This window comes from Toxorhynchites rutilus, chromosome 3, assembly GCF_029784135.1.
Source record: "Toxorhynchites rutilus septentrionalis strain SRP chromosome 3, ASM2978413v1, whole genome shotgun sequence".
NCBI lineage: Eukaryota > Metazoa > Arthropoda > Insecta > Diptera > Culicidae > Toxorhynchites > Toxorhynchites rutilus.
Window position 1 is genome coordinate 184,263,980 of NC_073746.1, and position 13,025 is coordinate 184,277,004.

Consider the following 13,025-nt stretch of genomic DNA (forward strand, 5'->3'; position numbering starts at 1 on the left):
GCCAACTCTCGGATTTGGCATACGAGGGGGAGTGTCACAACCCCTCGGTGTTGTGTCGCTCCTCAGATATCCGTGCCCCCAGTCAAAACCGCACGCCCATGCCGTAGAATGACAGTTGGATAGGCGAACAACGAACTATTGGTTACAGAAAACATGAATAGATGTGATTTCCATGTGTAGAACGTGCAGTGCATTGTAGTTGAATTGCTTATTTTTAAATTTCCTAATGTAAAACTAATTTCTTAAAACTATTGAGTATATCACAGTAAGAAAAATGAGTTAAAAATCGTTCGCCTATTGTAATCAAAATTTAAAATTCTATTTTAGATTATATATTAATTAAGACTATTGTTTGAGCTTAACCTAAAATTCTCATATACTACGAATCGAACAAAAGGTAAAAAGAATTATAATTTTGCTAACTAAAACCTTTAATTACGGAATATTAATCTCCTAGGACTAGTAGTAGAGTGAATATAGGAGTAAAGGAAGGGAAAAAACGGAGAAGAAAAACTAAACGTAAGTCACATGAAATATAAATTGTGAACGAAACTTATATTTTGTTTATCACAGGATATTAAAATATACATTATTTGAAATGTTGGAACATCTTTATTCTTCTCCATCGGCGAAAAGTAACATTACACGTTAATAGATTATAATACCAGGGACAGACATACAGCTGTACTATGCGTACTATCGTACCATGACAGACATACTTTGGTTGTACATTGTACCGCATGTCAAACTGACAATCAGGAATTTAAATCTATTGCATTCGGGTTGACGACGGAATGGTGTCGACATCTGGATACGACATTAGTTTGTGTGAGGCCAACTCTTCTCTATCAGATTAGTCGACCCTAAGGCAGTTTTCAATTACTAAAATTTGTATGAAATTTTTTTCTTGGCGTTGTTTGCCTACTAGAAGTACGTTGTTCTGACCCTAATTTAAACTATTTTCTATAAATTTCCAAATATTCTCACCAAAACTTACCATTATAATATAAAATTATATTTAGACATAATTTTTGTATGATATTTTTTCACTACTTGCATGCAAAAGTGATTTTCATTTACATGGAGTACTAATTTGATTTGGGAAAAATAATTATCATTCATTGTTTTTATTTTGAAAGTGTGTTCATTTCTTTTTTTTTTTTTTTCCCAAAATATATTTTTTATTAAGGCACATGTGGCGTTAGCCTGACGGGGCCGGGAGTCCAATATTTTGACAAATTTTGTCTTACAACTATGTTAGTAATATGTAACCGATTACTCGCGGTTGGCTCGAGGTTAGTATTACAAGTGTTCTCATAATTGGTATGTTGCAGTCTTCGATGCTCTATACGTGTGCCCGACACGGGCTACTTCCTATTGGGATGCAGCTGACCATTAATCAGCAACGCTCCCTAGTCTGTACCCCATATCTAGCGTGGTGCGTCTTTCTCGACTCGAGGAATCCAGGATAGAATGGTCACTAGCCGGCGCAATCATCAGTTCGTGTAGAGTTGTCATGAGCGGTACAACCTTTGGCTCTTGTTGAATGATCAGTGGACTGCACAACATTTGGCCCGTGCATCTGTAAAGAGTGTGTGTATGTATTGCCGCGACTAAGTAAAAGTTTATCGATCGCTTGGAGGGATATGAAACGGGGACACAACGAAGGAAACATCATTAAACGTTGACATCGGCGTTTCTGAGGAACAGGTATAGATGAAGCAGAAGATCAGGATCCCGGCTACCTAAGATATCCCGGACGGGGATATCCGATTGTCTGCCTTTTGCTCTCAGTGCTCTAGAGAGCTGAGAGCGAGCAGCATGGAACCGGATACACGACCAGACAACATGCTCGATGTCGTGGTAGCCATCGCCACAATCACAAAGATTGTTTGCTGCGAGCCCAATGCGATAGAGATGCGCGTTTAGGTTGTAGTGATTGGACATAAACCGAGATATCACGCGAATGAAATCACGACCTACATTCAATCCCTTAAACCATGCACTCGTCGAGACCTTAGGGATAATCGTGTGTAACCAACGACCGAACTCATCTTCACTCCACATGCGCTGCCAACTAACGAGTGTGTCCTGACGAGGAATGTGAAAAAATTCATTATAGGCAATTTGCCTTTCAAAAAGTGTGCCTTCTGAAGCGCCCACCTTAGCTAGCGAGTCCGCTTTCTCATTCCCCGGAATCGAGCAATGAGAGGGAACCCATGCTAAGGTAATCTTGAATAATTTTTCGACCAAAACACTCAATAGATGTCTTATTCTTGTTAGGAAATAAGATGAGCGTTTATCAACTTTCATTGAGCGGATTGCCTCTATTGAGCTGAGACTGTCTGAAAAAATAAAATAATGGTCGATGGGCAGTGTTTCAATGATCCCTAGAGCATAGTATATCGCACCCATTTCTGCGACATACACGGAACAAGGATCTTTGAGTTTGAAAGAGGCACTGGAATTTTCATTGAAGATGGCGAAGCCAGTGGACCCGTTTATGTATGAACCGTCAGTAAAGAACATTTTATCAGATCCAACTGTCCCATATTTTTCCGAAAATATCGACGGAATAACATTGGAGCGTAGGTGATCTGGTATTCCATGGATTTTTTGTCGCATGGACAGATCAAAAATGACAGAGGAATTGCAAAAGTATGGGAAGCAAACTTGGTTGGAGATGCCTGGTGAAGGGTGCACGTCGTGGGTAAGGTACTCATGGTATAAAGACATAAAACTTGACTGAGGAGTCAGCTGGAGTAGATTTTCGAAGTTATCAATCACCAATGGATTCATGATCTTGCAACGGATGAGAAATCTGTAGGATAATTCTGTGAACCGAAGAGTAAGCGGGGGAACTCCTGCCAAAACTTCGAGACTCATCGTATGTGTCGAATGCAAACACCCCATGGCTATACGCAAGCAACGATATTGTATTCTCTCCAGCTTGAGAATATGAATCCTGGCAGCTGATCGGAAGCAAAAACTGCCATATTCTAACACTGACAATATCGTTGTTTTGTACAACTGAATGAGGTCTCCTGGATGGGCACCCCACCATGTTCCGGTTATTGTTTGGAGAAAATTGATTCTTTGCTGGCATTTCTGTTTCAAATACGCAATGTGTCTCCCCCAGGTACATTTAGAATCAAAATATACACCCAGGTATTTGAAAAACATAGAGTGTTGGATCGTTTTGCCGGATAGGTAAAGCTGGAATTGGGCGGGTTCGTGCTTCCTAGAAAAAACGACCATTTCAGTTTTCTCCGTAGAGAATTCGATACCCAGCTTGAGGGCCCACGTGAACAGATTGTTCATGGTATCTTGCAACGACTTTTGCAGAGCGACGGGATTAGTACCCGTGATGGAAATAACTCCATCGTCTGCAAGTTGTCTCAGCGTGCAGTCTCTAGTTAGACAATCATCCATATCATTGACGTAAAAACTGTACAAGAGGGGGCTTAGGCAGGAGCCTTGCGGTAGGCCCATAAAACTGTAACGAGAAGATTTTGAGTTGCCATGAGAGAAATTCATGTGCTTTTCTGACAGTAAATTGTACAGGAAATTATTCAGAATTGGTGAAAGTCCACGATTATGAAGCTTCTCTGAGAGAATTTCCATGGAAACTGAATCAAATGCCCCTTTGATATGGAGAAAAACGGAAGCCATTTGTTCTTTGCGAGCAAATGCGATTTGGATTTCAGAAGATAGCAGCGCGAGACAATCATTTGTCCCTCTACCTCGGCGGAAGCCAAACTGCGTATTTGACAGCAAATTGTTTGTTTCGACCCACTTGTCCAAACGAAGTAGAATCATTTTCTCTAACAATTTACGAATACAGGATAACATTGCAATCGGCCTATACGAGTTGTGATCGCAAGCCGGCTTGTTGGGTTTCCGTATGGCTATCACTCTCACTTGTCTCCAGTCATGCGGGACAATATTCAGCTCCAGAAACTTGTTGAACAAGTTCAGCAAACGCTGTTTTGCCAAGTCGGGAAGATTCTTCAACAAGTTGAATTTAATCTTGTCCGACCCCGGAGCTGAATTGTTACATGAGAGGAGGGCAATTGAGAATTCTACCATCGAAAAATTCTCATAATCGCATTGGAGCGGAATATCGCGTACGACGCTTTGTGCAGGAACAGAATCGGGACAAACCTTCCTTGCAAATTTGAAAATCCAACGGTCAGAGTATTCCTCGCTTTCATTGGTATGGTTCCAGCCACGCATTCTCCTAGCCGTATTCCAAAGAGTACTCATAGCGGTCTCCCTTGACAAACCATTGACGAATTTCCGCCAATATCCACGCTTTTTTGCTTTAATCAGACCTTTTAGTTTGGCGTGTTCATTTCTTCTGCAAACCCATATTGTCATGCCTACTCTCCCGTTTCGTAATACGAAGCTCAATGCCGTCAACGTTCTTGCTTGTTTATTTTTTGCATCTTTATTTCTTCAGGATGCTGAACGTAATCAGAACGAAAATGATTCAAAATAACAGAAAAATTCAAATGCTGTTGAAGCAGAGCAGAAAATATAGGATGTTAGCTTTGATATCTAGGAAGCTCTACAGGAAATACGTTTCGTTACTCTCTAGTCCGGTTAAATCCCGAAAACGTACGGTGTGGTCAACTGTAAGATGCATTTGAATATCAACTTTAATTTCTCTAACTATATCGGTCTTTCAGGTAGAAAATTCTAGATTTTGGTAAGATGAAGTACCAAAGTTTAGTGATAAAAAGTTCAAAAACACGTTTCGGGTTGACAGATGTACGTTTAATTTGTTGGTCAAAAAATTACATCGCCTGCACAGAGAAGATACTCTTTGGCGGTCTGCTATTCGGTTGGAGAAACGCATCGCTATTGCCCTGTATGCTTTCGGATCGTCAGCGGAATATAGAACTATTGGAAGTCTATTCGGTGTAGGAAGAACAACTACGGGTGAACTGGTCATTGAAATCTGCAATGCGGTTGTAGATGTTGTGCAACACGAAGTGTTTGACGCATACCCACCAACCTCGGAGAAGATATCAGAAATATTCGGTGGCTTCGAGAAACTGGGTTTTCCACAATGCTACGGTGCCATTGATGGATGCCATATAGAAGTCAAAGTACCCCATGGCGTTTCTTTCGGATCTGTTAAAACTACACTATCTCAAAAAATTGCCCGTAGAGTGCTGACTCAAACGTTTTAACAGCCGAAAAGCATGTTAATTCGAGCCAAAATAAAAGCATATTTGGTCCGTATGCTTTGTAAATATGTCTTTTTAGTAGCTCTGTTGTCAAAATAATCACAAATGCCACAAAAAAAAAAATCTTATCTCTGGCATTAATTTCATGAATTTTTTCAGTGGATCAGGAATTTATGGAAATCAGGGGCACTTGTGATTATTTTGACAAAGGGCACATTTCCCCACGTAGGGACCAAATATGCCATTATTTTGACTTGATTTTTTTTTTTGCTTTTCAAAAAGTATCTACCTGTACTTCCGAGAGAGATTATTGATCCGGTTTTTCAATTCGACCGCCGTAAGTATAACGCCGTGGCCTTTCAGCTCCTCACACATTTGCTTGTAGATGTGGGAGTTCTTGGAAGTGCTCCGAAGGGACAGAATATTGTCCTTCCACACTTCAATGACGACCAGCATACCCGATTTGTCGAGCATCGTAGCCTTCCTTTTCTTTGCTAGCTCCATTACCGTTGTTCAACTACTCTTGGCCACAGGTATATATAGTTTATAGTTTTTTTCCTCACGAACTGAATAGGAATTGGAATTGGAATTGGTGTTGGATTTAAGAGACTTTAAATTCTGGGAGTTCATTCGTCTCTAACTGAATATTTAACACTGCGGTATTTTGATTCGGTGTTGACAAATCTTGTTCATGGTGCCACCACTACCCGTCTATGGCGCTGCGAGCAGTTGAAATTGACAAGCTGTAACCATGTACAACGGTGAAATAGGTCGGTACAGATACAGCGATTGTACCGAGTTGCTTGCATGGTTCTAGCGCTGCGAGATGAAGAATAGAAGGTGGGAAGATTCACGAGTTTTGGTTGTGTTAAACTTTGATTGTATTAGTAGCCTGGAAGATTGGAAGTTCACATATCAGGCATACCAGTCACAACATTGAGTGTGTCAGCGAATAAATTTGAAAGAGGATACATAGAAACTAATTACATATTTCCAAAATATATTTTTCGCATTATAAAAAAACAGAACATGTCACAAACTAAAATGTTTATTTTTTTCTTTGATTTCTTCTTATATCAGAAATAGTATTCTAATGTCTACTACGTTTGGATTTTAGAGCAACTTCATGGAAGTTTTTCTCTTGCCAGCAATTGTAATTACTTTTTTTCACAATTAGGGTGTTGAACACTTCATTCGTCTAAAACTAAGACACAAGCGGAAAACTTTTCGTCTCAATCTAGTTCATACGGAGTCAATTGAATTTATTTTTCAAGTGAATTTTACATGAAAAAACTTGCATCCTTTTTTCCCATCCACTGTTGAATGTTTCTCCGTTAAAGGAACAAAAGATAATGTGACTCTGACTTTGTTCATTTACGTTTTTGGTCGACGAACAAGAAGAAAAATTGAATTGAAATTATGTTTAGAATACCTCAATAATACTGAAATTTCAGTTTCTGCTAAATTGTCAGTTGGGCTTTTATGATTTTGAACGCTAACATTGTTTTTAAGAAAAAAAATTGTTCGTTCATTTCATCTGCTTATTTTTACTTGTAATAACAACACTTTTCCTATGTAGTGGACTATTATAAGAAAAGTAACATGCATTAACAAAATCTGTGACGTCACAGATTTAAAAATCTTCCCACCTTTCATTTTCCATCTCGCTAGCGCTGTACATGGTGACAGACATACAATTTTCGAAGTACAGCGGTAGTACAGCTGTATGTCTGTCATAAGTATTTTTACTTGTAATAACAACACTTTTCCTATGTAGTGGACTATTATAAGAAAAGTAACATGCATAAACAAAATCTGTGACGTCACAGATTTAAAAATCTTCCCACCTTTCATTTTCCATCTCGCTAGCGCTGTACATGGTGACAGACATACAATTTTCGAAGTACAGCGGTAGTACAGCTGTATGTCTGTCATAAGTATAAGTGAATAGAACCATCAGGGATAAAAGAAACACTAAACGTAGGTTGACGATGGATTATAATCAACACCCAATTGTAACGTTTGTAAATTACAGGAAGTTTTTAATATACGTTTCTACGTTATTCAAAAACTCGGACCTTTCCTCATCCCTGCTGTCGTTGACCTAACGTCAACAATTACATTGACCTCAGAACGAATTTCATCACGAAAAAATAAAATTCATGATAAAAATAGCGCTTTTTTCGTGTGAAATTTCTACACATGAGCTGTGTTTTATTCCATGTACGCAATTTTCCATTGCGGTTATTTTCGTTGCGCTTATCTCTTGCAATTTTTCCGGACAAGGAAAACCAAGGCGCCTAGAAGTAGAGATGTGCCATCCGCTCATGAGCTGTTCCGAAGAATCGACTCTTTGAAGTGAGTTGACGCGGAACAGCTCGCAAAAAAAATCAAACAGCTCTTCAGCTCACTTTGATGATGATGAAGGAGAGAAAAGAGCTGTAGAATTGAAGAGAGTGTGTGAGCTGTAAGATTCAAATGAACTGACCGTCTCTCGCTCTTCGTGTTAAGACATCAGTTTAGTTTCATTTGTCCCTCGTCTTTTCAACTGTTATATTCGCGTTGACGGCATTGAGCTTTGTTTACCAGTTTAGGGGGCGCCAAAAATAATAATTGGCTCTCAGGCAGAATGAACACGTTTTTAAAATTCAAATTATTAATGAAAATTAACTTCTGTGTATCAAATGAGTATTCTATTTCAATGAAAAACACTTTGTTTGCAGGCGGTGCAAAAATCTCATAAGATTTTTTTTTTGAAGAAAACTTTCTATTGTAATGTAAAGCCTCAGTAAAAATGTCGGAAATGTTGTACTCGCCGAGTCTGTTGTAAATAATAGTCTGGAATACGTGTTTCAAGTAATTAATAATATGGTGTGAAAAATTTCATTTGAATTTTAACATTTTCAAACTGGCTTCGTGGCTATCGAGTTTGGAACCCAAATTGAAAGTCGGCTCTGACAACTGAGCTGAAGAGCTGTTCATAAAGAACAGCTCATTTAGATGAGCTGATATGATCAGAGCTGTTCATCATGATGAGCTGATTCGCACACCTCTACCTAGAAGTATATCCTAAGGTGAGGCCGTTTCGTCACTAAGTTTGTTAGGGGAGCGGTATATGAAAACAGTACGGAAGAAAGCAGAAGGGGAATTATTTGCTTGAAGCGTGAAAGAGACAGGCTGATCACGAGCGAGCTTAGGCACAAGCGTATTGTGTTTTGTTATAAACAAAACACAGTAGACTTCCAAGATGGCTGAAGAGTGGTTTTAGCAAGTTGGCCCACCTTAGTATATACTTCTAGGCGCCTTGCGGAAAACATACATCATATTATCATTCCACCTTGATCGTTGTACCTTGACTAAATTTCATCTGCTTGCCAAATTCTTTCCTATTGTATCGATACGTCATTTGTTTGTCGCCATTTGCCTTGCGACAGCTGCATGTGAAATCGTAATTTTCGTTTGTGGGTTTTTGTGCGCCGTGCAACGGTTCGAGGATCTGTCCAACAGTGATTGCTGGTCAGATATCATAATTGTGTACTTTTCTACTCGGTTTGGGTTTCTTACTTCATCCGTTTGCCGATTATAAGAATAATCGTCTCGCAAGGATTATTTTTTTCTTCGACGGATCTAATCATGGCCAACTAAAAATGTCTGAACGTAAAGGGTTATTTGTTAGCAGCAGCAGCAGCGCTCCGTTTTGTGGAGATATACCCTGTTCTCTTGATCCGGAATATTTCCGGGCTAAAACAGCTGATTATCAGCTGAGTGCATCGTTCTCGCTTGTAATATTAAGTGCTAGATTTACTAATGGAGAAAAATCGTTTTTCGAACCAGAGCTTGCCCAAGGGGCAGATTGCTGATTCGAAGAAAAGTCAAGGTGGGTTTTATTTCTTAATTAATATTTTTTTTATCGCAAATTTATTTTTGCTAGGTAAATAGCTTATAATTTATGTACCTACTTCATTTCGTTTCTTCTGTTTGTTTTGAACAATAATTCTAATAGGAAATTTCGTCGATATTTTAATGTGCATGAAAAAAATCGTGTACATAATTGCAGCAAAGAACGACAAATCTTTTAGAGGCAAATGAACTTTATAGTTTAAAAGACTCTCAAATATAAAAAAAATCAATGCTGTGGTGCTGTTTCAGTTACTTTTGCAACATGTCAAACATGTATGTATAAACATGATATGATTGTCACCGTGGTGTTTTGAAAAAACACCGAAACACCAACAAGACTACGATATTATCAATGATCTGGAGGATAGAAAGTATGCAACCATAAATGAGATCAACCTTCTAGTTTTACAAAATATGCAGAGTGGAAGGAATATATGCTTTAATTCGTATAAAAAATGGAATGAGTTTTGCGGATTTGTTCGTTCTTTCTTGTACTGTCTTTATTTGGGTATAGATAGAGCAAGATATCTATAGGAATTTGTTTTTCATGTATAGGAATTCATTAATGGAAATTATTTTTTTTTTCAGAAGCATCGGCCAAGTGGCCCCGTCACTCCAAGCGTCGTGAACAACCTAACTTCAACGGTTCTAAATCGGATAATTATCGTAACAGCAAAGCGACAACAACTGGAAAGGCTCGTAGCCAAACAAACTTCAACTATGATAAACGCTCGAGGCAGCGACCGGAAGCAGTTGGAGAACTTTTTCCGGAAGCTGCAGCCTCGGCAGTTGAATCGTTCGACCAAGACGATGTGCAGCACGAGGGAACCGGATTAGCGTCTTCTTCTAATGGTGGCTTAAGCCATGCAAGGCATGAATTACATTCGGTATTTTCACCGGGGTCGAAAAAACAAAGTTTGAATTTTTTGTTGAACTTTCACTACGCTCCTCGCGAACGAGATCAACCGATGCGTTTCAGCAAGACTGGTAACAATCGTTGTTACGTGAGGAAAACAACTTACAATAAAGAACAATTTCTTCAAGCCACATGCCAATTTGTTGTACGTGCTGACGAAGATTACACCGATTTTTTAGCGTCACCTGATCAATTGGTCGATTGGGCGAACGTTGAACAAGTTCATGTACTTAGCTCTGAAGAACCGCAATGTCCGATATGTTTGTATCCTCCGGTTGCTTCTAAGATGACAAAATGTGGTCATGTTTTCTGCTGGCCTTGCATCTTACACTACTTGGCCCTATCGGACAAAACATGGCGTAAGTGTCCAATTTGTTATGATGCTATTCATTTGCCAGAATTACGGAGCGCTGTATCGAAACCATTTCACTCATTCGTCGTTGGTGACATCGTAAACTTCCAACTAATGCGGCGTAAGAAGAATTCAATGAATATTTCTATAGTTTCGGGAAACATTGTGGAGAATGTTATAATTCCTCGCTACAACTCTTTCGCTGAAAATACCATTCTAACCAAGTTACTTCTTGTTGACACGACTGGAATCTTAAACATTATAAAGCGAGAGCAACAAGAACTGGAAAACCAGATAGTAATTGAAGGCGTTGATTGTCCTGAAAACGTATTTGTGCAGCAAGCTCTTGACCAATTGGAACAGCGCAAAGAAACTATAATGAAGATGAAACCTATTTCGTTTCCGATGAGCTCGCAAAAAATGGAAATATCAACGCAACCCAGGGTAAATGCTAAACATTCAATCGATGGTAAGTACATTGCTTTCATTTCCGGCTGTAAACCAATTCCATGTAATATAATATCGCTTTAGAATGTATCATTCATGTTCAACGTATCGTTTTACTAAATAGGAAAAATATAAATGTTAAATGTTCACAGAAAAAGACACAGTTTCTACGGAATCAACATTGAATGCTGCTGCGTGTGTTCAACATTCTGATTTTCTGATCGACGAGGAAAGTAATTTCTCTTTGAGCGATATCGACATCGTCCCAACAGCATCATCTGATTACTTCTATTTCTATCAATCTACCGATGGACAGCCGTTATATCTTCATTCAATAAACACTCGTATGTTACAAGTTATGTACGGAAGTTTGGATAAAAGTCCACTGAGGTTTCGTGGCAAAATTGTTCATAAAGACAGTTGTTCGATGTGTGAAGATTTGAGAAAGAGGTTGAAATATTTACAACATCTACCAGTGTGTACCCAATTCGAAGTGGTCGAAATCGAAATCCAATCGAACGTTATTTCTCCTGATGTTTTGGCACAATTTAAAGGCAAGTAGAATAGTTTGCATTGTGTGAAATTACTATTGAGTATAGTATGTTTTAGATGAGATAAAAAACCGTCGCCAAAATCGCCAGAAAAGGGCACGTGCAGAGCGGATTCGTGAGAAGAAGATATTTGAAATCAACGAGCGTAAGATGGGAAAAGCACTTTCGCGGTTCGTTGACATTGATTCAACTAAGCATTTTCCTGTGGTATTTATTTTCTGTCAAAATCAATACTTTTTTAAATCTAACGACAATATTACTTTTAGTGGTCGAAAGAATTTAATTTCCCTCTTGAACCAGCATTGGCAGTGAACCCCTCAACCTCAACCTCAACTACAACAAAGTCAGGCTTAACTGCTTCTGGTTCTTCATGGTCAAAGGTATAGCTTTTGATAAATATTTTAAACATATATATATATATATATATATATATATATATATATATATATATATATATATATATATATATATATATATATATATATATATATATATATATATATATATATATATATATATATATATATATATATATATATATATATATATATATATATATATATATATATATATATATATATATATATATATATATATATATATATATATATATATAATATATATATATATATATATATATATATATATATATATATATATATATATATATATATATATATATATATATATATATATATATATATATATATATATATATATATATACATAACGCAAACATGTGTTTCTTATTTAGATGTTGTCAAATTCTACTAATGCTTCCCGCTGGCCATCACTGCCACCTGCTACAGCTACAGCAGAGGCAACCTCTACTTCCTTACCACAAACATTGATTCAGGCTAAAGATTCAGCAACGCACTCGAAATCAGAAGGTGATTACAAGGAGGCCGAATCCTTAGAGGAATCCCAAGTCCGCTCGGAAACTAAAACTGATTTGACCATGGTAATTGGAGCAGCTCTGGAAAAAGCGACGTTGAATAGCGATACCAATTCGGGAGAGAATTCCAAAACGTCTAATATTACCGTTGTTAACGAAACTAAACATACCGGGACGAAGAAAAAGAAAAACAAAAAAACATTGCTATTGTTGTCCGGTATGAAGTTAAATTGATTGATTTTATTTTAAAAGTTCTATCGTTTTTACATACCCAAAATGCTAAAATCATTGAACCACACAAATAGCATTATTATTTGCAGAACATTATGGGCCTGATTCTCGAATACACTTCACAGTGGAAACGGAATGAAACGTATTCGCGATGACAACGGTACGGTGTCGATATCTGCATACGAGATTAGTTTCCCACTAAACTTATCATTATAATATCAAATTATCTTCAGATGAAATTTTTGTATGAGATTATATCACATGAAGAAAACAAAGTTTTCCACTCACATTGAATACCAGTTTGAAACGAAGAAGTTAATTTTCATTAATGATTTTTTATTTGAAAAGTGCTCATTCTGCCTGAAAACTCATTATTATCTTCGACACTTCACTAACTCGTAAAACGTAGTTCAATGACGTGCCGTTTATTTCGTTTCCACCGTGAAGTGTATTCGAGAATCAGGCCCTATATTTCGTCGGAATATTTACGCAATAAATGAACACTACTATGCGAAGCATCATAACATTGCTACAGCAA

At 37.7% G+C, this 13,025-nt stretch overlaps 1 protein-coding gene across 2 annotated transcripts; it reads left to right on the forward strand.

Moving 5' to 3' along the window:
* Positions 1-8,590: 8,590 nt before the first annotated feature.
* LOC129777020 (RING finger protein 10) lies at positions 8,591-13,025 on the forward strand. 2 transcript variants are annotated; one of them, XM_055783066.1, is made up of 6 exons: positions 8,591-9,072; positions 9,684-10,832; positions 10,963-11,364; positions 11,420-11,568; positions 11,628-11,741; positions 12,116-13,025. In XM_055783066.1, the coding sequence occupies exons 1-6, from the start codon at positions 9,003-9,005 to the stop codon at positions 12,488-12,490; spliced, it is 2,259 nt and encodes a 752-aa protein (XP_055639041.1). In that variant the 5' UTR covers positions 8,591-9,002; the 3' UTR covers positions 12,491-13,025. The 2 variants fall into 2 exon arrangements, with proteins under 2 accessions (XP_055639041.1, XP_055639042.1); XM_055783067.1 differs by having other exon boundaries at positions 9,687-10,832.

Coding starts and splice junctions, on each gene's coding strand:
- LOC129777020 (XM_055783066.1), top strand. CDS start 9,003: ATGGAGAAAAATCGTTTTTCGAACCAGAGCTTGCCCAAGGGGCAGATT. Junction 11,365..11,419: donor TGTTTTGGCACAATTTAAAG/GCAAGTAGAATA, acceptor AGTATGTTTTAG/ATGAGATAAAAAACCGTCGC. Junction 11,742..12,115: donor CTGGTTCTTCATGGTCAAAG/GTATAGCTTTTG, acceptor TTTCTTATTTAG/ATGTTGTCAAATTCTACTAA.